The 26,490-nt window shown below is 44.1% G+C and overlaps 3 protein-coding genes across 10 annotated transcripts; 1 reads left to right on the top strand and 2 right to left on the bottom strand.

Annotated features, from left to right (window-relative positions):
- The first annotated feature begins 63 nt into the window (after positions 1–63).
- Positions 64–5,046, top strand: enoph1 (enolase-phosphatase 1). The gene is made up of 7 exons (XM_060038549.1): positions 64–222; positions 306–404; positions 1,135–1,236; positions 1,777–1,979; positions 2,370–2,502; positions 3,053–3,176; positions 4,118–5,046. Exons 2-7 carry the CDS (start codon positions 321–323, stop codon positions 4,255–4,257), a joined length of 786 nt encoding a protein of 261 aa, XP_059894532.1. The 5' UTR covers positions 64–222; positions 306–320; the 3' UTR covers positions 4,258–5,046.
- Positions 4,795–9,047, bottom strand: tmem150c (transmembrane protein 150C). Of its 3 annotated transcripts, none has more exons than XM_060038551.1 (8): positions 8,320–9,047; positions 8,028–8,129; positions 7,595–7,648; positions 7,470–7,499; positions 7,302–7,369; positions 6,747–6,874; positions 6,265–6,442; positions 4,795–5,750 (listed from the first exon to the last, which is right to left on the bottom strand). In XM_060038551.1, the coding sequence occupies exons 2-8, from the start codon at positions 8,099–8,101 to the stop codon at positions 5,512–5,514; spliced, it is 771 nt and encodes a 256-aa protein (XP_059894534.1). In that variant the 5' UTR covers positions 8,102–8,129; positions 8,320–9,047; the 3' UTR covers positions 4,795–5,511. The 3 variants fall into 3 exon arrangements, with proteins under 3 accessions (XP_059894534.1, XP_059894533.1, XP_059894535.1); XM_060038550.1 differs by having other exon boundaries at positions 8,505–9,047; XM_060038552.1 differs by having other exon boundaries at positions 8,510–9,047.
- Positions 9,048–9,805: 758 nt separating this feature from the next.
- Positions 9,806–25,953, bottom strand: sec31a (SEC31 homolog A, COPII coat complex component). Of its 6 annotated transcripts, none has more exons than XM_060038482.1 (28): positions 25,755–25,953; positions 24,806–24,889; positions 24,498–24,621; positions 24,047–24,245; positions 23,834–23,929; positions 23,154–23,294; positions 22,645–22,787; positions 22,440–22,539; positions 22,104–22,265; positions 21,616–21,774; positions 21,136–21,357; positions 20,852–20,926; positions 20,726–20,758; positions 19,351–19,776; positions 18,970–19,225; positions 18,306–18,484; positions 17,827–17,953; positions 17,254–17,399; positions 16,516–16,695; positions 15,817–16,134; positions 14,882–14,980; positions 13,827–13,944; positions 12,903–13,244; positions 12,219–12,277; positions 11,873–12,121; positions 11,439–11,558; positions 11,264–11,335; positions 9,806–10,914 (listed from the first exon to the last, which is right to left on the bottom strand). In XM_060038482.1, the coding sequence occupies exons 2-28, from the start codon at positions 24,882–24,884 to the stop codon at positions 10,735–10,737; spliced, it is 4,404 nt and encodes a 1,467-aa protein (XP_059894465.1). In that variant the 5' UTR covers positions 24,885–24,889; positions 25,755–25,953; the 3' UTR covers positions 9,806–10,734. The 6 variants fall into 6 exon arrangements, with proteins under 6 accessions (XP_059894465.1, XP_059894466.1, XP_059894468.1 ...); XM_060038483.1 differs by having other exon boundaries at positions 11,873–12,118; XM_060038485.1 differs by lacking the exon at positions 12,903–13,244.
- Between the last annotated feature and the right edge of the window lie 537 nt (positions 25,954–26,490).

Raw genomic sequence — 26,490 nt, 5'->3', positions numbered from 1 at the left:
CACTTATTCAGATGACAGTTGACACCCCCCTTGCACAGTTGAAGTCCGCCTATAGCTCCCCGTCACAGACGCACCCATTCTCTGTGTGGTGTCTGCAGTCAGATCCCAGCCTGTGCCGACTAGCTGCAATGCTATATCCATAGATAGACCGACACTTATCGTAGGCCTTAATACCATTAGGAACACCGCAGGACGGGCTTCGCTGTGAGCACGGTTCGGTTGGTACGCGCTTTCACCCTCGTCTTGTCATTACAGGCTAACGTTTTGACGCCCAGGCTAGCGTCAGCTAAGCTAACTAGCTGCAGATTCTTTCAATAAACATGGCCACTGTGGCGATTCCAGCAAATACCACAGCACTGTTGCTGGATATTGAGGGGACAACAACACCGATAACCTTTGTTAAGGTAAGTTTCTATTTTTGTGACAATCATATTGCCTGGGGGGCCTGTTAACCCACAGTGTGGGACCTGTAGTTTCCATTGTATCCCACGTTTTTGCAGATTGCCACCATGCATGCACGCTGCTTTTGCATGACGTTAAGCTCTTGCTAGTACTGTCCTTAATAATAATACTATATGTATATATTAGGGAGACATTAGTGTACGGTTAAAGCACGGGCATGCCAATGGCAGTTTCCATACCGAAAGGGTCGATCTGCAAAGAAGAGGCGCATTGTTCTGCACAGTACAAATACTGGTTAATGAAAGGCCAATGGAACAATGTCTGTCAGGCCGAGAGCTATCATCTGCAAACAAATTCAAAGTCTGAACCTGTCTATGGGGTAATATTGAAGCACTTCCACAAGCTTGAGAAAGCATTATATAATGGAAATTAAGAAACGCTAAATGTTTTTAAAAAATGTATGTTGTGTATAGTTTGTGTATAAACATATGGGGGGGAGGGGAGCAAGGTTATTTTTCGATACACTGGAGAAGTTGTTATTTTCAACAACAGATTATTTAATTCACAGATCTTTAAATATGCATCTTAAGAATTGCCACTGTGCAGAAGTGGGCGAAGCCGTTACAAGCTTGCCAGGGCATTCATGCTCTGGAAGTCGTCGTTTTTATATGGTTTCTGAGATAAGATAAAATGCTTCCAACAAATCAAACAACTACATGTTTGTACTTGCAGGATATCTTATTTCCATACATCAGAGATCAACTTGAAGATTATCTGTCAACCCACTGGGAAGAAGATGAGTGCAAACAGGATGTTCATCTTCTAAAGAAACAGGTAGAGTTGTTGGAGAGACGGGCAAGTCATATTAACTATTCACCAGCTACCATGGCTAATGGAGGTTGGACATTAATAATTCATAATATTAATAAGAATTAGTCATTTCAAAATCTGTAAACTTCAAGACACATGCATGTTCTTAATTCTTTCTCCATTGAACAGTTGATCTTTTGTACATATCTTCCTGAAATTCCATACATTCTTATCATAAGGCGACCCAAGTGGGACACTCCCATCCCTTGCAGTGTCAATACCATACTCCACCATTTTAACTCTACAATTCACTCCTTCAAACTAGCATTTAAACCCTTTATTTCTGTATTGAATGCAGGAACCGCAGCTGTAACCAGTAAAAGCAAATGCATTAAATTTACATTAAGCCATTTAAGCCATTAAAACAGGGGATTAATGGCGGAAAATATTTAAGCCACGCATCTGAACTGGAGTAGCTACCCAAAAGTTCAAGTGCAGTGCGACCACTTTTTCAAAATGCTAGGAATAATACTATGCTAAAAGTAAAGCCTTTCCTCACGTTAGCTGGAGGAGGACCTCCGGCAGAACCGGGCGTGTCCCGTGCACGTGCTTGACCAGACGGTGCACACGGATGAGGAGAAGGCCATCCACGAGGTGATGGAAAACGTCCTGTGGCAGATGGCGGCTGACAGGAAGACCACGGCGCTCAAGCAGTTCCAGGGTCACATGTGGCGGGCGGCTTACTCTGCAGGGAGAATCAAAGGCGAGTAAGTAGAAGAGCCAGAGGTTTGCATTGATTTTTTACACAGACACAAAACTTGCTTGCTGTGGAGGCAAATTGCACTTAAAGCTGCTTCATATAGTTTGTGTATAAACATATGGGGGGGAGGGGAGCAAGGTTATTTTTCGATACACTGGAGAAGTTGTTATTTTCAACAACAGATTATTTAATTCACAGATCTTTAAATATGAATGATTTTGTGACTCTGTTTGTTGTGGAGTTCAGAGCTTTGCATCTGTTCATCTATATATGTGCTGCAATTTTTGCTTCTGCTTTCTGTCAGGACGGCGGTATTTAAAATTCAATGTTGCATGAATCCTGGTGAGTTCCGATGGTGTAACCGTAGGGTTTTGTTCTTGTGTGTCGTTACCAACAGAATGTATCAGGATGTAGTTCCGTCTATTAGAAGTTGGAGGAGACACGGCCTGAAGGTGTACATCTACTCCTCTGGAAGCGTGGAGGCCCAGAAGCTTCTGTTTGGATACTCTGTGGAAGGAGATGTTTTAGATGTAAGTCGGCTTGCAGCACGAGCCATACACCCGACACAGAGGAGAAGAGGAGCGCTGCATATAGACAAGCGCTTATGTTCAGATTGTGCATATATTTCACAAGGTCATGAACATCTACACCTTGCATTGACATAGATCATTGATAAGATGCGCTAAGCCAAAGTGTCGAGGAAGATAATCAATGTGAATTATAATGACATTATATAGCGCGTTTTTATATAATGACTGTTGTGAAGACGGCATCATTGTGATTGTGGATTGGGAAGTGCATGGAATTAAGCTACGCTTGCGTTGCGTTTTTGGGTGAATTTGGGGTAGGCTGAGAACACTAAAACCATATGATAAAAATTACGTTGACTGCAAAAAAAAGTGCTATACGAATGACCTACTTTTTAGTTAAAAGGATTTTCGTTATGCATAAGAGCTTAAATCCAAACAAAAAGTGCACCAGTCAGTTGAATTCCTTGGAAGAGCTGGGTCTTCAGTTTTCTCTAATGTATACAATGTGTTCTCAGTTTGTTATCTGTTGCTGTTCTTCTTCCCATGGCAGCTTTTCGATGGCCACTTTGATACGAACATCGGACTCAAGGTGGAGGGTAAAAGCTACGAGAGGATTGCTGAACGGATCGGTTGCCCGCCTGAAGAAATCACATTCTTGACGGACGTCTCTAGAGGTGGGGGCCAGTGTTATAGCTCTCTCTGTAAACTTTATTTACCAGATAATCTGTTCATTTATCACTTGTCAGTGACTCTGCCTTTTTGTTCAGCCACTACACTACACAGTGTAGTGGTTTTTCTTTTTTTCAAAATGTTTAAAGTATGAACACCTGAAAAAAGTACGAAAATGTACACACGATGTCGACGGCTCAAATAACCCAGGGGGATTTGTATTCCTCTCTCCTAAATCAATTTGTTCTAGGGAGGAAATCAAGTTTCAAAATAAAAGCGATGACGGCAGCAGAAAAAAGATGCCCGGAGTGCACATTTTAAGTCCACTGTTGGCTTTAAATCCTTACACAGCTGAGGCCTTTCTCAAACAAGCAGTTTCTTACTTTTTACGAAGTTACACTTTAGGGATGGACCGATACCCTATTTTCTTAGCCCATACTGAGATTCATAAGCCAAATTGGGGCGATACATGACATGTATATAATGTATAGTCTCATCAAAATAGTTATCCCTTTGTGATATCACTATGTAGAGGTGTCCAGCAGCCAGAAGGGCTGGATTTATAGACTGAATCAACTGGTAATCTGCAGCCTGTACACTAATGACTTTGCCGTTTTGAAAATCTGTCATCACAAGTGGGAGTGTACAGTTAGATGTTTGCTGGATAGATAAGCAACGTTTGCTACAGTCCACTGGGTAGGCTGGTAGACTGATCTATCCAGCACACATCTAGTTGGACACTCCCACTTGTGATATCAGAATAGGCCGATTTTTCAAAGCGCCTTGTAACGGCTAATCACACTCATACCTGGTGGTATAATGTCCCCTTCGATATCGGCCATTTTAGTATTCCATATTTTGGCCAATACCACTGATGTCCATCGTTGGCCCATGCATAGTCATTACTGTGTGTTTAACGTCTGACCTCGTTTTTCCCTGGGTGCAGAAGCGAAGGCGGCGGAAGACGCAGGGATGAACGTGGTGGTGGTGGTGAGGCCGGGGAACCTGGAGCTGAGCGAGGAGGAGCGGGGCCTCTACACACTCGTCACATCCTTCAACCAGCTCCAAGTCACGGGGAGCGTTTAACACTGACCCCTGGGAGGGAGAGAGAGGCTCGGTCTCCACGACCGCTAACCTCTCTCTCTCTCTCTCTCGTACTCAGTGACAGTCAAGATCAAACCAAGGGGACTACTAGCCACGCCTGGAACCCATCTCTAAGGATTTTTTTCTTTTTCTTTTTACATGATCGTCCTATTTAAATGTATGACCACCGAATTCTTAACCTCAGAGTTAAGAAAGAAAATGGACCCCGGGTCCGCAATACCCTCTTGTGCCATGTGTTTAGTAGAAGAAGTAAAGAAATAAATAAATTGTGAGTAGATTAAAGCCGTTGATAACCAACCAACCTATAGTGAATGCCCACAGCGTGCCAACTGTTCTAAATATACACCAGTATGGTGGCTTCTTCAGGATGGGTCACCTCCCGTCACACAGCAGAAGCTGAGTATGTTTGTAAGTGTTTGTCTAGCGTTTTTTTGTAATTCCCGTTTCTCTTCCACTCATGTACAGTTGTCGTGTCCTATAAACGTGTTTGAATGCGTTGTAAGGAATGTTGTCCATGAATAACCTCTTAAGAAATATTTTAATCCAGTTACGCAAACGGCATTGCATTTTCTTCTGATACTGATGAGAAAACAGATGCACACAACAAAATAAAAGCGCACACACTTCAAAATGTATTTAAATGTGCTACTTGATATATGACAGTGATATCTGCCTAAGATTCGCCCTAATGTAATGGCTCTGTACCCGACGTCTAAATCCTGACCATACATGATTTGACGAAACCTTCCAATAAATTAATTGTATACTGAAGTTCTGTATTGTTGCATTGGCAGAACAATTGTGCTCATGTTGGATAATAAAACATGCACTTAAGTCTCGGAGTAAATGTGGAATTGCCCACCATGGCCTACATAAAGATGATGCATAAGTCTGGAATATGCTTTCTTGAACCTGGTCTTTAGTTAGGACATTACCTTGAAGGTTGCGGTTTAACTTTGAATCTACATCTAGACAGCAAGAGGTATTTAGTTTGTGTGCTGTGGTAACTGTGAGAGCCCAAAATATAAGCAAAGAATAATAAAATATACATGAAAAGTAGAAAAAATATATACATCTAGTAGGAGTGACCATTATTAATGAAGGGTTACGCTATGCGCCATTTGATCGTAAAACCCATAATGTAGACCAAACGGTCTGCATAAAAAAATAGTATGCTTGAGTTGTGATACGCCAGATGATTTGAACATACCACAAACTAGTTCTCTCTTATTTGACTCAAAAGTAGCCAGGGTGATCCTGTGTTTGCATCGTGGTACCGGGGTGATTCTCCGACACCACAGAGAACCTGTCCGACAGGGTGACGGGCGGCTCTTGGTGCTCCATGCAGACGACATCGAAGTTGAAGTGGCGGAACTCCACAGATAACGTGCCGATGAAGGCCAGCAGGAACATGACCAGGCACCACTGCGTTCGCGCCCCGTGGAGATGATGACCCCGCAACATGAGGGAGAAGTCTGTCACATGTAACGTTTAGGAGCAACCGCGCAAAAATGGGATGAGTGTCATAATAGAGAATCGGTAATGGATTCGGTAATTGGTCATGGATTTTGAATTCTTCAAATCAGACGTACGACGTCAATGGGCAAACTTTTCCCGGATTTATAATGCGTAGAACTGGGTTCATGTTGTAGAGAAGGTTTTTTCACAGTAGGTGAATGAAGCAGTACTCTCTTCTGGTAAAACATTGCCAAGCTTGACGGGTCCCCTTTAAATCGCCCATATTTAAATCACTAAGTGTGATGTTGATAGCCATTACCCGCCATTTCATTTTCTCGTTTGTGACATCATAAGTGCGAGTGTGTCTACCCAGATTTATGATGAATTGAGGACCAACCAGTCCACAGAGTGGCCTTTACCAGCTGTAAGGTTGATCTACCATACATTCTTGCAGCATAGACCCATAGGGGGCCTTTAAGTTGAGTCACATAACCAGACATAAGACCCAATAGTAAATAGCAAATAGGATACAGAGCAGCATGCTCAGGGTGATGGCCGCCGACAGCACGAAGCGAATGATGCCCAAGCGTCTTCCCTCGTTCCTCAGGTTGAGTCTGAGGGTGGCGATGGACTGCAGCCAGCAGAACACCGTGCCCAGGCCAAAGGTCAGGCTGGTGCCAGCGTTGTGAACGTCCTCGTCATTGGACCACTGCATCAAGAGGAGGTCGGGGTGAAGAACCACACAGTCAACATGTGGCTCTCTCTATTGAAGGTATGGTCTTGAACAAAGACGTTTGATTGCCTCTTACTCTCTTTGTAGTTAAATGCTTACGGCATTGTTGAACAAAGGTGTGATGAAAAGGTTCCCTCCCTGACTAACCCAGATTAACCCCTTCATTCCTGGCCACAATGTTCTACTCTTGGTTCATGATAGAGCTGTAAACGTACTGTTACAGAACATTAATCAAACAATGTCTTAGATCTGCCTTGTAGTATGGAGGCCGCTATGTTACCTGGAAGTTGCCCACTAGTGTCATCCCAAAGGAGGCCAAAGAGAAGGTGATCAGGCTGGCTATGTTCAGCCAAGGCTTGCGTACTTTGGGCTTCAGCTGGAGGTATCTGAGGAATCCAATGAGGAATCCTAAACCGGAAAAAAATAAAGCTTTTTACGTGAAAGAGTTGAAATGTGGTTACATTTTTGATTATACAGTGTCCTCGTTAGTTTTATTACACATGTAATAAGCAATGTAACAACCTGTAACAGCTTGAATTTAAGATGAAATATAGTTCTGGAACAGTATAGCCATGGGCTACAATGGAACTTACTTTACACACATTCATCCTAACCCTAACCCTACTGTAGTTTCATACTGTCCTATAAAGGTATTTCATCACACAATACATAGTTGTGTAGTAAACCTGTAACAGGACACTAATATATTGAATTGACTAGTATTATAAATTATTATATTATTATGATACAAATATTAATATATATTGAATAGTAATTTAATGTAATGTATTCATTTTATTCATATACAATATAAACATATAAATGACCACTTTACCCATAAAAGCTGCCATATTCATAACTTGACTGAAGACACAGCTAGCGGGAGGTTGATTGCCTGCGATACTGAGAAAATAATATGCATTGAATACCATATTCAATGAATATGGTAGGACACCTTTATTAAATTATTCTCAAGCTAGACTAAAGCCCCTTAAATTCTTACCTTATATACGGTGGAGATCTCCGATTATTACTACAAAATAAAAGTATTGTAAACAAATGGTTAAAAAGAACTGCACGGCCAAGATACAGTATGATTTGAGGTGCCTTTACGTGTTTAGCCCTTACCTGCTCTGCCAACCCAAAGAGGTTATGGTGTCATATTGTCGAGCGATGAAATACCTATAGCAATATAAGTACATAGTTGCACATGAGAAATTCATCATTCCACCCTCGAAACAGGAGAAGTTTCCAAGTAGGGGCTATTTGTAAATCCTACAAATCTGAATGGGTGTATTATGATAGTAGGCCTTATATAATATAATAATTATATAATATTATATAATAAAAATAATGATTTTATGCAGTAGGTGTGAGTGTGTCTTTGCGTGTTTGTGTGTGTGTGTGTGTGTGTGTGTGTGTGTGTGTGTGTGTGTGTGTGTGTGTGTGTGTGTGTGTGTGTGTGTGTGTGTGTGTGTGTGTGTGTGTGTGTGTGTGTGTGTGTGTGTGTGTGTGTCTTTATAAATGTAGGGGGTCTGTCCGAATGTAAAGGGTTACTTACACAAGTATGAGTCCAATGGCGGTGCATAATGAAAAGCATATGGGAAGAAATGCCCACAAGCTCCAGCTCCTCATCTTGCCTCCTCACAGCTGACTAACGAAACTGACAAAACCCACAAGCAGTTTGTACAGTGACATGTAATGGCAGGATAATAGACGTGTTACCTGAAAGCTAAACTCAATTCTGGGAAGTCATTTCCTGGCCTAAAACAACCTGGTCACTGAAGAATAATAACTATTACCAGCTCTCATGAAGCCTATGAAGAGAAATAACATCAAGCAGGCTGTCTTACCTGATAAAAGAACCTTTGTTATTCAACGCGGGACGTTTTCAAGTGAGAGAAGCTTCGACACAATTCCTCGGCCCACATTTGGTCAGTGAAGAGCGATCAATTAAAACGTATCTTTGTATTATTTTGTCAGAGTGAGAGATGAGTGACTGGAATGTTATAGGTGGATAGAAAGATGGATACATTACCTTACCGTCAAACTTTCTCGTCATCCCGTAGGCAATTATTCTCGTTTAATATTGTTATTTTCCATCTATTTATTTATCCGTCACGTTAGCAGGTCGTCTTCATATTTGTAGAATTGTCTGTTAGCGCTATTCCAAATTATATGTAGTTCGTTTCAGCTTCCGGTTTTCTGGTCGAGGGTTTACGCAGTCGAAGGGGATCAATTCCAGCTAACAGCTACAGAGCTCACACTCCTGTTCGCTACTTAAACTGACGACAGCGCACTGGTTTGGTCTTACATTGAATAAGGCAAATGGGTCCGTTTTATTTGCTCCTCGAACTAAATACAAATTTATCAAACGTAGAAACGTTCAGGGGAAAACATAACAAGGTGACGACCTGGCCAGCATTGCCATGAACAGGGCGGTATTAGTGTATATGGGGCACTAGGTAAAGAGGTTCGGGCCCCCCTAAGGTTAATAGATAATTAGAGTAGCTTGATCTTCTAGGAACATTGGTCCACGGTCAACATATTTTTCAATGGGAGAAAATTGTATTATAAAAGTAAGGAATATTCCATTCAATATTCAATCGATTCAAAGTATGTTTTTTACTTATTTGCCCTCAGCAACTGACAAAACTGCCCTACATTCATTTTTGTAAAAAAAGCTACCTAGAAAAAGGCATCGCACAAGAAGCCATATGTTAAATAAATACAATTTATTGAAAATATTGAATGTAGTAAATTCCAAACAACAATTCCATTTCCTTCACACTGGAAATGTGGAATTTGGTCATGTATTTTAAATATGGAACTGGGATCCTAATTCTTTCCACTGGGGATGATTACATTGGTGCATTAACCACAAATGTGTCAACATTTTTAAATTAACCTATTTTAGAAGAGACACTATCTGCTAAAGTGAGATAAAAAATCAAGAAAGAATTACGATTAACACTAGAGCATATATTGCTATGCATTTACATTACCCAGGTTGGAAATAAGTTGGTCCAATAATCTGTATTCATTATAGGCTTACTGGTTATAAAATAATGCAGGTAGAATTAAAAAGCAAATTAGTAAGGCAGTGAACGCAATAGACGTGAGGTTATGTCCCTCACAATCAACAGACCTGATTAAACTCAGGTAAACCGTATAAACCTTATACATTTTATAAATAAGGGGTCGACCCTTAAGTTAATATGATTTGTCAGACCTTCACTACCACTACCACATTAACACTCCTCATTGACATACATGCCATTTAAACCATACTTTCAACCAGAGATGTTTAAGCGATAATGTGTCTTTTACAACTTAGCATCTAGTAATGATCTTTTATTGTGTTGAAATGGGGCTCTTTAAACAGCATTAGTTTCCCAAACTGTACATATTTCCAGAAGACTTTCAAATTGATATAAAAATGCATTAACAAACCTCTGGCCTAAAAAAAAAAACAGAAACATTGATAGCCAATTTTACAAAAAGAATGTTCTTTCTGCAATTACACATCAAATTTTAAATCCAATTGGTATCTATGTTCTTTTTTTAAAAGGAGTATTACCTAGACATGGGACATATGTGCAAGATGCACAGATAACCGATCTCTAGTTAGAGTTTATCAATGCCAAGAAATCCAGATTCATTATTCATCATCATCCTTGATCTCTTTCATACACAAACAAATTCCCTTTCATTTCAGCAAATCAAGGAACAATAATCTCTTGTCATTTATTATCTTGGATGGAAAAATCCAGCCAAGTATAATATCTCTTATCCAATGTAACTGGCCAAACTCTAAAACTCTGAATTTATTTTTGATTGGATTGCTCCATAACATTATTCTTTTATTCAATTCACTTCAAATAAAATGATAAATTATATTAAAGTCATTTAAATTGTGCAGTGATAGCAAGCGTTAGTGTGTGGCTGGTTGCAGAGTAGCCCTTATTGTTCATGGTTCAGCATGGAGCACCAGGGGGTACCCCACTACCGAGGGTTGTAAAGACCCAATGAGTATGGCTTGTATTGGTCAAACCCTTTTGTCTCACCTAACTTTGTAAGTGAGGCAATAAAAGGAACGATTGGCACACAGAAAAAAACAGTAATGATTGAAATTAATCATTTTCATGTCAAGCTCCCTTAAGCTTAGGAATTACTAAAATAATTCCTGTATAAATTCATGGTAACACCTAACCGATTACTCTTAATCTATCTGCAGGAGACTTTCATCTCCGTTTTGGTTATAATTCTTAGACTCCGAGTTTGTTGGCTTGTGTCAGCACCACCTTGAGGACCGGCATGAAGGCGGACGTCTCGCTGAAGTTGCTGCTGCTAACTATGTGGGTGTGGATGTTGAGGCCGTCCGTGTAGGCCCTCGACTCAATGCTCCTTGCTATGTTGTGCAGACCTCCTACAATGGCTGGGGAGAGCTGTGGAGGGAGGGGTGGGGACGGGAAGGGAGAGCGATTCAAGTTGACAATGATTCATCCACTTCAACAGATTCTGCAAAACCAGCATGAGCCTATTTTCCAAAACCAATGAAATTATTCTGTTAAATTGGGAATTTGCCAACTATTCATCTTCAACTGATTCTGCAAAGGTAGCAATCATCGGATTATTTGACTTGAAACTGATTCTGCTTAGCTAGCAAGTAACTGATTCTAGCTGGTTCCAAAATTCTAGCAATGAATTATATTAATATAGACAAGATTAATATTTACATTTGGTCACAAGGCAAGACAAAATATGACAGTTGAACAATGAGGATCTTATTCTCACCGACTGCTCTCTGAGTTTGTCATACAGGGCTTCCAAGCGCTTGCTGGCATCATCAAGTTTCCTCTTGGTTTGCTGGGAAATCGTTCAAAGTATACTTAATTCTGCGGTCTAAAAGAAGATATTGAATACATGTCATGGTTCGTGTCAATATCATTCATTCATATTAAAGACTCACAGGGTCACTAGCAACAGCCAAGCACTTCTGGATCACTCCCTCGAAGGTGGTCTTGAGCACCACATGCTCCTCTGGGATGGGCTTCTTCAAGATCTTCTCCGCGGGGATGGACTGCATCGGCTGTGGGATGAGATCACGGCAGAGGATTCAAAGATGACTCATGTGTATTAATATTAATGATAACCATATATTCCTTATTGTATAGCTCTTTTTTAAGTACTCAAAGACAATTTATAGCAAGAATATAATCACCGCAATCAAAATGTGCAGCATGTTCAAGTTATAAAAATATGATGAAAAACCTAGTTAATGCAATAAGGTAATGGCCATTACAAGTAGAATAAACCGAATACTTAAGGAATAAAAGCTTAATACGCCAGAGCAGAATAAAGCTTGCGGATTCTTCTGGTTCCCAGGCTGGAGGTGGAGTATACCTGTATGTGGTCCCCCGTCGGAGCTCCAGGCGGACCTTCCACGCTGGTTTGAGGCATGGCAGGGTGACCACCAGAAGAGGGGGGGAGCTGCTGCCTGCCTGAGAAGGGGCCCTGGAAGGCCCCTTGGCCCGGGTCCATGGATCCCTGCAGAGATACGGGGGACATGGGCTGGGCCTGGGGGTCGCTGCCGGGGGGGCCCATGATGGGGGCGGTGATGGGGGCAGGTGGAGTGTAGTTCTCAAGGCCCTGCTGGTGAAGAAGGAGGATGACAGACACTGTGTTTTGATTGGTTCATGATCAGAGCATTGCCTTGACTTTCACTGGCTGCACCATTCAGGGAACCTACCTTCTTCTTTGTTCCTGCTCTGTTAAGAGCAGGAGGGTCGTTCCAGCCGTTCTGAGGTCCTACAACAACAGAACGCCAAAGGTTATTTCCTATGGGGTCTGTTTTGAAATAATGCAATTCTAAGTAAAATAATTGTTATTTTATTGATGGGGGTAATTCAATTTTTTTGTAGATTTTTAACGTGTAAATAAATATAATGACAATGTTTTTGAGTAAAAAATGAATTACAATTATAAATGAGAATAAATATGGTACATCCCATGTTAGTGAAGCTATTTTCATTGATCTGTTGTTAAATCAGGACCTGCAGAAAATCTGTTTTATTGTAGACATAGTCCTAAAAGATCATTTCCAAAAACATCTCTTGATATAACCTCTTACCCTCAATGACATTATTCTACATGTCCACTTAAAAATACTGCAGGAATGCAATGGATTGATTTAACTGATTGCGGTTTTGCACAAATGGTCAAATCAATTTAAATGTATTGATTTTGGTTGACTCTGTTATTTCTCTGTTCTCAACCATGGGGCCAATATCAAACCACTGGCTTAGTCCCCAGTGTCTGAACTTTCAGATCTGCGCTTGGAGAGCCGTGGCAGACCACTAGACGAATGGGGGGGGGGGGGGGGGGGGGGGGGTTCAGGTGTCGTGCTAGAGACCAGCGGTCAGCCTGTGTGTACCTGGTCCTCCAAACGGTGATTGCATGTATGAGACAGGCGATCCAGGCCCGCCATGTTGGAACGGCGTTCCGTGGGCCAGAGGACCGGGTGCATAGGTAGGAGACGAAGAGGCGGAGGAAGAGGTAGGCGCAGTCGGAAAGTAGGGCGCGTTGTACGGAGGAGAGCACGACAGAGGCTGGTATACGGGAGAGGGCCCGGGGCCCGGCTGCATATACTGAGAGCGGAAGCCAGGGGCCGGAGGTAAGGAGGAGGGGGAGGGGGGGGCAGCTAGAGAAGCTGCAGGGTACTGGAACGGCTGATAGTTGGGCCCGGTCCCTGGCGCTCCATAGTGGCTGACCTGGGCTACGGTGACACGAGGCGAGGACAGATGCAGTTAGTAGGAGGACACACACGGGGCCGATAGAGGCCGTTGGACTATCGAGCTAGGCGCTCGCATGCTAGACATGCAACATGCTACTATGCTATACATGCGTCATGCTATCTGGGACATTATTTATTGACACCATGCCATCATGCTTTATAACATTGCAAGATCATCATGCTATAAAAACGGAATACATGCTCGGAAGTGAAAAGTGAAAAGTAATTTCTAGCAGGCATTCAAAACTCAGGCTATTGATAAAATGATATGCTAGGATGAAATCATTTTAGTCTTGCAATAGAAAGCATTTTTAGGAAAAGGAAAATAAAAGGTTTCTTGACATTGTGGGAGGTACCTCGTGATGGTCGCGTTGTATTCACCATATGACTTTTAACTAATACTTGGTTCATAACACTTTCCTCACAACACTACAAAGCTAGAAGGCGGTCTAAGAATAATAAATATCCCCTTAAACCCAATCAAACCTTCCCTTCACATTACCACTGCACCCACATGTTGTGTCGCCGGGGTGGAACGGACGAATGACATGAATGGAGACTTACGCTGGTACTGTTGGGCGTACGTGTACCCCGGAGCGGAGGAGGGCGCGGGGCCGCCGGCAGCCGCTGGGCCCGGGGCGGGCATCCCGTGCGTGGCGTTGGGAGGAGGCAGAGGTTCGTTCTGCGGGGCACAGAGAGAGAGAGAGGCCATGTGATCCATGAAACCCAATCACGCACATTAGGAGCCTTGTGGGGCAGGTTGACCTGGAGGCTGCCTGGCGGTGAAGGCAGGTCGTGTTTACTGGTTATATCGCTGGGTGAATCCCGTCCCCCTGTGAGGTCTACTGTGGCTCTACTGTGGATAAAAAGACGATGCATTTCATTTTCCTATTTCGTATCTGTTACGCAGCAGATGCTTTTCATCCAAAGATACGTTATGTTGTTAATGAGCAAGTGGAGGCTAGGGCATCTTGCTCAGGGATGCATGCAGACATTGGGCTTTGAAACCACAACAGTTCGTTAGGGGGTCAAACACCCTAACCTCCCGACGATCCTGCCCCCCATTAAGAGGCAAAAGTCAACATTAAGGAGCTCACAATTCTCTGTGACACAGCAAACAGTGGGAGGGTAGATCTACAGTGCAGGTCAACAGGAGGGATGTCGTTGGAGTGAACAGATGTTGGACGAGGTTAATCCTTTGCGTTCGGCGGTTAGCATGGTTGCACATGAATCATGCAGAATGTAAGGATGCATTGGAGTGAAGCATGGCAGTGACTGATTGAGGAAGGTGTGACTCAGCATTTACTGGTGGGCTCCATAGAAACAGACTGGGGATAACTACCACAATAACAAGCATTCATTAAAAAAATAAAATAATAATAATAATAATGTTCAAGCACAGAAAACAATCAACCAAATCAAAATAATATAAATAAATGCGCTCCCCGGAGTGATTAAAGGGCTCAACATTTCTCAATCTGCAGTCAGACAATAGCTTGGGCATGCCGTGTTGTTTCAGTGACAGGAGGTTGGATTTTGTATTGAGGTAGTAGCAGCAGTAGCACATGCGTGTAGGAAGGACCATGGGGGGGGGGGGGGGGGGGGGGGTGACAGTGTACCTGCTGGTCGGGACCACTGGCTAGCTGAACGGGGGGGATACTGGGGAGGGCTGTGGGGGTTTGGTTACTCCACGATGTAACAGTGGAGGCAGCCCTCACCTGAACACACAGAGACACACCAGACCACACATGATGGCCACCACCCCCTTGGGAAGAAGAGAGTGAAGGCCATCGCTGGGCTACACCACCACACTGGGCCGCGCCCGCAGCAGGGCGACTCATCTGCTTGGCCAGGGATAAGTTTGCACGAGGAATCCTGTCAAAGTACCGTTCCCATCCTAGTGTTTATCGGTTCATTTGCCTTTGGAAATCATGTAACTTAAAGCACTTTTTTCTTCTTATTGCATACACCATTTATTAAAATGGTAAAGGGTCCATGTTGTCTTAGTATTGTATTTACTCTACAGAAAAGCAAACGGACTCTGGATTATATTGCGCTCTTAGCCTGGTCCAAAATGAAGGCACTGTGTCCTTGGACCTTAAGGCAGGGAACTGTGCTGGTTGGACGAATGTTGCGGGCATCATTAGTATGCATGAAGATGGGCTCGAGTGATACCATTTCTTGAGTAATAGCGGCAGAAGACCATCTTATCCCCTGGAGACCGTCTACCCCACAATGTGATCGTATGGAAATAAGGATCGACACCAATGATTGTGATGCACTACAATAGCAATATGACACAACATACAGCGGCATATTGATGAATAAAAACGGGCCCCTACTTTACCACCACAAGCTGTTACCAGCTTTGTCGCAATCTTACCAGTTTGTGACATAACAAGGGGGAGTGTGTCAAATCAACATACAAGCCGAGACGGGTGGGCTGCGTACACCCCACTTATGACGTCACAAACGGCTCGCGTTTGAGACGGCTTGTAATGGCTGATTGGTAAAACAGGGGGCCGTTGAAGAAGTGGGCGGGGGGGGGTCGTACCGGTTGATAATACTGTGGTTGAGGTGGAGTGGAGGTAGGCGGGGGCGCCGCGGGCCCCGGGGCCGGCTGGGAGGGCCCCATGGAGGGCGGGCCCGGGTTGTACAGGGGCCTGGGGCCGGCCGCCGCCGCCGCAGCGTAGGGGTTCTGCCGGGCCGGGGCAGCAGCCTGCGGGGCCGGCATGGCTTGTTGTTGTTGTTGTGGTTGTTGTGGTTGTTGTTGTTGTTGTTGCTGTTGTGGTTGCTGTTGTTGTTGTTGTTGTGCTTGCTGTCGTTGTTGTTGTGGTTGGCCCAATGCTTGAGTTAGACGCTTATGGAGCAGCTGGATACAGAGGAAATGAAGGCGATGTTAAAGGACATTAATACATTAAAGTTGGATGGATTATAATAGTGTTATCAATAACATTGATTATTTATTAGAGATGGTTTCCCCATGTTTTATTCGATCTAATTTTACGAACGAATGTTGTTCAACATTTTATTTTCACTTACTTATCAAATATGAAACAGATATTTACTCTGTACTTATTATATATTTGAATGCGTCACTAATCTGATAACGTGCCACAACACAATACATGCCATAGGCTGACACTTTAGATCCCAAACACCACTTTACAATCACACAACGAGAGCGCCTACAACCCTGAGCCGGGCCTCAGGGCCCCTCGGTCGAACCTCCGGGCGGAGGGGGGGGACCCACCTGGTTGGTGCTCCCCGACAGGTAGGCCAGGGCGGTGGCCAGGCTGCCCTGGGAGGCCAGCAGGCCGGCGTACTGGCCCATCATCTCCTCCAGCAGGACGCCGCTGGCGGTGGGGGCGGCGCCGCCCCGCCGGGCCTGCTCCACGGCCCGCCGCAGCACCACCACCTTCTCCACCAGGTCCTGGAGGGGGGGGGGGGGGGGGGGGGGGGGCACGGCCGGTGGGTCACCACCGGTGGGCTCTGGATGTTTCCTCAGCTTTGATCACACCTCTCTTTTCATGGTGATTTATACTTAATGTTCGGGAGGAGTGGACAGCCAAGCCCTTTGAGGCTGTGACCGGGATTAAGGGCCAATCAAACACAATTGCCTCGAGTTAAACATATTTAATCTTGTTAACTAGTTAGGCACTCTTTCCTGTAATTCTGAATGAAAAGCAATAAAAAGTTTGATGGATTTAATCATAAATTGAAGATGAAGTCTTGAATTTATTTAGCCTTAATCACACGGCTGTGTTTTGGGGTGGTGCTACGACATTCACACTGCGTGTGCTCTGGGCCTCATGGGGACATTGGTTTCCAGCCAGGAACACATCGCGCAACACATAAAGACAGACGGACGCCAACCAACGCAGCGATACAATAAAACAAAGAGTATTCAGCAGTAATCAAACAGTGAGATAATGAGCCTGAAGGGGAAATAGAATGTCATGTGGCGAGGCGAGGGAAGGTGAGGACGTACCTGGAGGGAGAGGGGAGAGTACCCTGCCTGAGCCCGGGTCCAACACGACACCACCTTCTCCACGTTACCAGCACAGATGTAGCACAGGGACGCCTGCGCCTGGAGCACGACGTCCTGGGACACCTCCAGGCGTCCACCCAGAAGGTCTGGTCAAAATAAAAGTAGCATGTTTATGGGCATCTATTGACTTTTATACTTCATAGACGAGAGACTAGTAGGCTAAAAAGCATGTCGATTGGGGATATAAACAAAAAAAGTAACTAGGTGCTTACTAAAAGTATTAAAAGGGATGACGTTTGAGTAGCAGTTGAGTCAAGGGTAAATAAATAAATACAGACAGGTGCAGACTGAAACAAAGCTAAAAGCTAAAGTACTATTTAATAATGTATATTTTAATTAGGGGGAGGGAGAGTAAAGGCGTCATGCTGAAGGTAGATGTCTACAGGTTGGCTGTGGAAATTGGGCATCAAACCCAGAACCTTACTGCTAACAAACAAACCCCTGCTCCATCCAACCCCTAAAGAATGAATGCATGAACGCCCTCCTTATCCGGCGTCTCCCGGGTGTACTGACCACAGAAGGCGGAGAACTCGTCTGGCCGGGCGTAGGTCATGACGGCAGCCAGAGCCTCCTTCCAGTTGGCCAGGTCACATGACGTCAGGATGTCCGTCCAGTCCTTCATCACCACCGCACTGATCAACTGCCGGCACAAAGGGTCAGTTATCGAAAGATTGACTGACGGATCGATCAATGCATACTTCATTCATCCCCTGGGGATATTATAATGCAACTGAAGATCTATATAAAAGACAGAAATATATAAAAGATCACAAAATACTAAATCCCATAAAGATAATTATAAACTCTAAATTAAAGTATCTGTACTTCCACTTTTTTTTTTTTTTTTTTATCAGAGGAGTTATGCAACAATATATGATAATGCACTGCAAATGTTTGCATATCCCACACACCATAGTTATAAAAAGATATAGTTGTAAACAGAAAAAACCCTGTTGATGGAGGAAATGAGTTGCGTTAAGCTGTTTACTTACCTTGGTAAGTTTGGTGTGCGTTTTGGAGAAATACTTCTTCTGTGTTTTCTCCAGGAGCTCCGAGCCGCCAGCGATGGCCAGGATGATGCTGTCGGCCATGCGGTTGTCGAGGATACAGAGGTCCACTGCCCCCTCAAAGTCTCCAGTCAGCAGTGCCTGGGTGATCAGCCCGTCCACGTCTAGATAAAGACACCAATTGGTGCTGTTAAGTACTAGTCTTGCTTTTCAGTGCTGACAATGTTAAACGCTACTACTAAGCAGCAGCCTTTAAAAAAGTGACTTCAATTATTTTTGAAAAATATAATTCTTGACAGCTAGGTACGTTTTGGCTGGAGGTCAAACTCCCTAGTCACTCCCCTGGCCTAATGCATTAAATATCTATTCATAAAGAAAACCAAACGTATGTCAAATATATTTAATAACCATCATATGATACATCAAAACGGTTAAGACATGATCAAGAGATAATTTCCTGTGTCAATGAAGCACCATCTTACAACACCATACTGTTGGACTTATAGGTCAGTTGAGGACCTTTTGAATAAGAGTTCTAATTCAATTAATTCTCTAACCAAACCGAGAATTTCCTGTCTGACTGTCTGTCAGTGTCAGCCTGATTTCCGTGCTGATTCTAATCAAATAAATGAACAAAACGTGTGATTACCTTGGCTAACAGCGAGGTGGACGCCTCCCTGGGCAACAGCAGCAGGAGTAGGAGCAGGAGCAGGAGCAGCAGCAGCAGCAGCAGCAGGAGCAGCAGCAGGAGCAGCAACAGGAGCAGCAGTATCATCAGCAGCAGGGGGGGCAGCAATATCTGGGACTATATCAGGGACGATTTCAGGGACTACAGCAGAGTCCTCCAACGTCACAGGGGTCTGGTCTGCTGGCTCAGCCGCCACATCTTCTGGTAGACCCACATCCTGGAAGAAAAGGGTGGGGGGTTTAATTAATACGGATTCATTGTTTGCCGAGAAACATCCCTCTTCTCTTAATACAAGCCAATCGTTATCAGAGTAGCATAACACCACCATGTCAACCAGCCTACCTCCTGTAGTGGTATCTCCTCCTCCTCCTCTTCCTCCAAATTGAAATCCTCCTCATCCCCCAAATCCACATCCTCCCCCTCCTCGAGCTCCTGGTCCAGCTCCTCCCCCAGGCCCAGGTCTACGGGGCTATCAGCGTCCAGGTCCAGGTCAAACTCATCCTCGGGAAGGGGGGCGGGGGCCGGCTCTTCGGGAAGGAGGGCGGGGGCCGGCTTGTCGGCCGGCTGGAGGTTTGCTGCCGAGATGAGGTCAAACACCGCCTCTGGAGAGATGTCAGCAGGGGGGGGCATGAAGCTGCTGACAGCAGGGGCCGCCACAGGCTGGAAGGCCTCAGGGGCCGTCGTAGGCTGGAGGTCTTCAGGGGCCTCGGTCGGCTCTAGGGCCACCGTGGGCTGGAGAGCGGCAGGGGCCCTCACCACCGTCTCTGGCTACAGATTGGAGAAAGAAAACATGGATGTTAGTTAGTGAAAGGAAAACTGAACCATCCACGTAACTGGAGCAACAACAATGCACATTTCAGCACGCGACCATACGCGACAGTTACAATTCATTAAGGTCAACACAGCAGCACATAATAGCAACATGTAAGAACAACATAGCAACAAGAATCATAGTTCCTCTATTGCCCTATGGCTGCATTTTTTTGGAGATTGTGTTGGGAGTATGAAAAATTCATAAAGAAAAAACATGAAAAGAGGTTTGAAAATGGAGAGTTAATTCAATGGGATATTTGCTTCGAGGCTCTGACACACGATAGCTAAAATAAAAACCACCACCACTGCCATACTTTCCGCTCTACCCCGTTGCCGCCTAGTGACGGTCTTAAAAGCAACGTATTCTCGAACCTGAAGGTTGTGCTGAATTATGTCTTGAGCCTCTGAGTGCTTGCTCACCACACTGTCTCCTTTTGGTTGGTTTTTCGTGTCATGAGTTCTAACCATTTCAAACAATCTACGGCTCTAACTGAAAACAGACTTCCTCTGTGAGGACCGTAAAGAATGAATTTGATGTTTAGGAAAGCTTTTACGTTTATTATTGGTATGAGAGGGCCTTTGAAGTGTGTTTGGGCTACTTGTACAATATGGTGAAGTGAGAGCAGTTTTGAACAGGAAATACATTTAAAACCCCCTATTTTGCAATTGCACTTCCCTGATTACTGGACGAGTAGTAGCAGGCAAATATTAAGGTAGAGTCATTTATAAACATCAATAAGCCTCAACAATATAACGGAACTATAAATTCTCCTGACGCAATCTAATGTTGGCTAAAACTTCTCTGTAGAAACTGTTGCGCAGATAGTTTTTGGTATGAATATATGGTACAGCTTGGCAGGTTTTATATATAAATAAATAAATGTAATATCCTTTAACTTTCTACCTTTTCAGCCATTTCCTTCAAGGCAGTGGAAATCTGCAAATTAAATAAAAAGAAGTTTTAACAACATTACTCAATGCAATTAAACCCAGACACAAACATCTTAAACTTCAAGTGTTTTTTCAATACCTTTAGAGCTAGCTCCTCCTTTTTGTACCCCAGTAGATCAAGATATTGTCCACGGACATCACTGTCAAAATTAACCTGAAATCACAAGAAGATGTTCTCACTCATTAAAAATAATAAAACAACCGGAAAAACATACACAGAAAAAACATCTATTTACCAAATAAGTCGTACAAATGTAGTATACGCAGCCACTACTAAAGTTCTATTTTCTCAATATCGTATTATATTCTTAATATTGATACTACGTGAGGTAGCAGGTTTCTCGGCCACTAGAAGTGCGGTACCTTGAGGAAGGACCAGACAGTCCTCTCGAAGCCATCCTGCGCGGCGGCGATCTTCTCCTGGCAGAAGTCCACAAAGTTCCCGTTGCTCAGCGTGGCCTGCAGAAGGTCGGAGCGCGCCAGGAAGGCCGTCTCCGTGACGACCTGGCTCACGTGCACCACGTGCTTGGCGGGCTGCTGCGGGTTCGACGGTGCGTTGTCCAGGGTCACGAGCTTGCCGCCAAACTGCAACAGAGAAGAGAGATCTGTGTGAAGGATGGTATCGCACAATTGGCTCTTCAGATACTGTTGTTGTTGTTACTAGCGCTCACGTTGAATTTAGAATGCACCTAGTTGGAGGTGTGGTGTTTCTGCCATCTTGCACAAAAGGAAAACGACAAAGTGTTACCATGAGCCTACTTGAAGGTTACTCCAGTTTGGAAGCTTCCTTCAATTTTTCTGAGGTTCAGTTAAGTTGACACTGTTGACAGTTGCATTACTCACGGCGAATGAGGCTCCGACGGGTCTGCGTATCCACTTGGGGGGCTTCTTCAGGGGGTTGACCATGGCAGGGGGGGCGGGGCGGGGGGCTTGGGGCATCTGCAGCGGGGGCAGAGCCTGTCCGGTTCCAAACGGGTCCATGTTCCCGAAGGAGTTGGTGATCTGTGACGCACAGCGACACACGCAGCGACAACAGAGTCAGCGTCACAAAATTGAATTAGGTGCCTGTGTTATCAGATTTAAGGGCCTGATTTACGTTATACGACGGTTTCATAGTCCACCAGACGACAACCTTACACCGGCCCTGAAGCCAACTGTCAAGTTTTCATCAATCATGTTCAGTGATTTTGCACTGAAGTTTTGGTCGACAGTGAGTACTTAAAGAAGAAGTCAAAAATAAAACAAAAGAATAAATATATATGTAGACGATGCAAATGAGCTCCTCAACATATGACGTTGTAGTGTACTATTTTATGGGACGGTTGCCTTACTTGGTCCGCTTGCCTCTGGTTCTGAGCCTGGCTGCTGCCTCCCATGATGGAATAGATGCCGATGTTGCCATCGAAGGCTGCGGCTGACAGCACTGCCGGGTTCCTGGGACACCACTTGATGTCGAAGCACCACTGAGTGCTGGTGGGCAGCTCGTACAAAACCTGAGCAGATCAGTATGTAGATTCACGTTAGTTATTAGTTGTTATTAGTACGTAATGTTGTCTAGTTACAAAAATGATTACATCGTCAGCGTATTGTTTTCTTTAAAGCTTTGAAACTGCCTCGAGATAAGGCACAGTAAGAATAAAGCGAAAGCCAAAGTTGGAGGCGTTTACCTCTGCAGTGTTTGGATTCCAGCAGAGAATCCTGTTGTCCTTCCCACAGCTCAGGAGCAGCTCAGGGTCCGCCAAGCTCCAGTCCATGGCCAGGACACCCCTGAAAACACACACCCTGGTTCAATCCTATCCACGCCACATTCATAGGGATTGAGACTACCAGGGGGAAGCCCTCAGACCGGTGATGAAGGTGAGGAGAGCCTACCTGGTGTGGTTCTCCAGGATCTTCAGCGGGGACGTGGCGAAGCGGAGGTCCCACATCTGGATGACGGGCATGCGGTCGTCTTCTGACGACAGGACCAGCTGCGTGGCCACCTCTGGGTTCCAGGCCAGCCCAGAACAGTGCATCTGAAAACATAACGTATCCGTCTCAGACATGGAGAAGTAGCATAAGCTGTGATAGAGTCCACCACATACGTCCCATACATGTGGTAGTAGTTAGTTGTTAGAAGATATGGTATGATTAGTATGATTATAAGCTTCTATTGGTAGGAAACCTCCTACAAGCTATTATGCTGACAAAGATGAAGGAATAAGCTATTAAATGCATAGTAGTGGTTTTATAACTAATACACTCACTAATAGAGGTAGTTGTGACAGAGAGACAGACGGACACATAGATGGTAGGATCAAATCTATCAATGAAGTGATTACACCAACTCAGTGATCCCATTACTATTATCATAAGAGGATCTTGAATGTAAACAAGCGTACCCTGTTGCTGTGGTCGCTGACTTTAATGATGAGGTCGTTCTTGCGGAGGTCCCAGACGGAGGCGCGGCCGCTGGGACTGGCCGAGGCCAGGATGTGCTGCACCTGACGGTTCCACGCCACGCAGCTGATGTCCTCCAGAGGCTAAGGCCGGCAAGTTCAGTACACCGAACCGGTTAGACGCATACAACAACATTCTGCAGGATTCAGCGTCTGTGTGTCTGTGTGAGAGAGTGTGAGACTGTGTGTCTATGTCTATGTGTGTGTGTGTGTGTGTGGGCGTGTGAGAAAGAGAGGGCAGACACTAGGTACATTCCATAATAATAAGTACAATATGTTTGTTCACCTGAAGCTTATGCTGCAATAACGAAAATTCGCACATAACTTGATTAGATGAATTTCTTTAAGTGGTTTCAAAAGACAACATTACAGAAGTGACCCAAACCATTCAAATGAACTGGTTATGACGTTAGCCCCAACTGACATGTTACTGGCAGATAGGTTTACCTTTCCCAGACTGTACTAATAAAGGGTGAAATAAGGTTCTATTTAAGTTAGTGTTTTCCTTTAAAGTTAGCTTGCCTGTGCCTGCTTAGCATTGGAATGTCTTGCTTTGTGTCACAATTCACATATCAACCAAAGACCCATATTAACTCATCTTAACCAAACATTTCGACATGTACCTGAGTTTTAGGTCCGGGTGTCATCGGGGAGCCAAAGTTATTCAGGTCCCAAATGTAGATTTCAGACTCATTGCCTGCGGACGCCACCAGGTTTGCCTGCGAACAAAAATAATCAAAACACATTCAGACTCAAATGGTACAATTCAGCGACATGGTGAGCAACATCAGTGTGACATGAGGCAACACGTTCACATAGGGCCGTGTCGGACGTACTTGGAAGGGGTTGACGTCGAGGGCCCTCACTGGCCCTGTGTGCTTGTCGCTCTGAGTAATGATGACGTCGTCGTCCCCAGCCATTATTTTGGCCGGGTCGTAGAGGATGACATCGCCGTTCTCCCCACCGGCGATCAGGACCCCGTTTGGGTGACCGGCCCCGTCCATCCCATGGGGGCTCCACACCAGTTTGTGAAATCTTTGGGGGCGACAGTGTGAGAAATTATAGAACAATACATTTCTGAATAAATCATGTTTTCCGTTTTCGTACTAATTGAATTATCATTGAGGCCGTACATCATGTTGTACGCCGTACGTCAGCGTATCACAATGATCAGGTATCAGGCTGACACAATGTAGAAGTTAGCAGGGATAATGAGGTGGTTACGCTGTTCAACAATACAGTAGGGTATGGTCTCCCACCCTGAATGTCCGTGGCCGGCCTGCCTACCTGTGAGAGGACGAGAAGGTGCCACAAGACTTCATGTCCAGAGACGTATCGGCCAAGTCCAACTCAAAGATCTCCAGGCAGGCATTGGTGCTGAAGGAGGCATCCAGCTGCTGTGCGGAGGTCCCTGGAGAAAAATGACCACAAGGAAGTTTTGAAGAAAGACGCTATAAAAGGTCCACTTTCTCTCTGTTTGATAAACAAGAAGAGAAACGTGAAGATTTGAGTGGGATTCACTTGAGGCCTTCGCCATATTGGTCTTGTCTGAAGCAACTTTCTAATCGTTTCATGTCTGGGGAGTGTGCTTCTACCTGTTGCCAGGTAGATCGGATGTTGCTGTGAGGGACTCCAGCTCTGGATGGCTGTACGATTGATCTCCTTCAGTTTCATCCTGACTAAAAAATAACAGACCAGAAAGAATATACATTTACCGACGGAAAGATTGAATATATAGAGTATAACACTGCAATACATCAACTTCAAATTACTTAGTCCTATATTAATCTCCCAAGAAAACCCGACAAAAAAAACAAGGAAATTTTGTCGAAACAGACCGTATGCTGATAGATCAATACATAACAATATTATAGGTATTGTGAACTTTTATGGGGACATAGTTTGCAAGAATAATACAAGTCATCGTAACAGGGTCTTGCGTTTGAGAGGTTGCATCACATGTACAGTGTTTAAAGTAAGTGTGGATTAAGCACCTATGGTCGAGATTTTCTTTAATGATCATACGGTTGTAATGCTGTATGGGATCGATAAGAACTGAACAGATCTCTCTTCACTGTGCAGTGATTGAATTGTAATTACTATTAATCAGTTTTAAGTGTTAAATGTTATAAAGGATTAAGCCTTTTAAAGCCATTGACGAATCGTGCATTAATCGATGGACATGTGTGTGAATGGATTTATGAAAATCTATCAAATTAGTAGATAACGTGAATTCATAAATTTGCATAATAACACATTAGCTTTAAAGCAGCTAACAGCTGATAGCGACAGAACTCATGGAGAAAGAACACACCATTGATTCTAGGACACTACGAGGACAGCACTTCCAGGACTTAAACCTCAAGGGCTCAGCACCGTCATTGCATTTAATCCCTTATGTTTGTAACCTGCAGTTTAGCATGATGGTTTAATGTTTATTACGCTGAAACATACAATACCTAGCCGGCTAACTAGTATACGAGGAGATTTAACATTTCAAGTGAGTCCCTCGCATATCCCCAACACAACCGAGTATCCACTTACCTTCCTAAACGTTGATCTTATGCTAGATTTGTACATGCACGCAAGAATACAACTTGACTATGTACAAAAACAAGTCAATCTTAAATGTTCCTTCGCGTCTGCAGCTTCGTACTTGTGTGCGCTGGCCCAGAGTACAGGGCGAGATTCCACGTCTCCAGCGGTGACCATCAACGTGGCACTGCGAGGCTCCTCCCGCCGTGGAACGACGGCTTCCGGTAAACGTAGACGTTGCCATAACACGCCGGGGCCGGAACATCACGGGCTCTTGAGATGCATGCAGGTCTATTGCACTTTACATTTTTTATATCTCTGCATTTGTTGCGATTGCTTGCCGATTTGCAAAATGTTTTGAAATTACCAAAGGACTCAAGTGCTATTAGGCGACTGTTGGAGGGTTTGTGGAAAATAACCAGACAAGTAAAACAGCTTTTAGGTTAATAAACTACGGATGCAAAAGAAAAAGGGCACAACTCACAGGTCAATTAAAGATATTTATTGAATCATCAAGTACATGTCTTCATAATCTAAACCGTTTAAGAGAAAACTATATCAGGGCCTTCTAAATTCTTCAATAACAGTAGGCCTATGAAGTAACTAGGATGGTAAAATGTCCAATTCGACACCTTGGTTCATCATCAGCAGGGACCTGTGGGAAAGGTTGTGCATTAAACCACCACATCAAGGTAAAAAATAAACTTAGATTTTAATATTGTTAGGAAAACTTGAAGCATGAATG

Source organism: Gadus macrocephalus, chromosome 19 (assembly GCF_031168955.1).
Source record: "Gadus macrocephalus chromosome 19, ASM3116895v1".
Classification (NCBI taxonomy): domain Eukaryota; kingdom Metazoa; phylum Chordata; class Actinopteri; order Gadiformes; family Gadidae; genus Gadus; species Gadus macrocephalus.
Note: the sequence above shows the minus strand (reverse complement) of the source record. Positions and strands in the feature narration are given on the sequence as shown.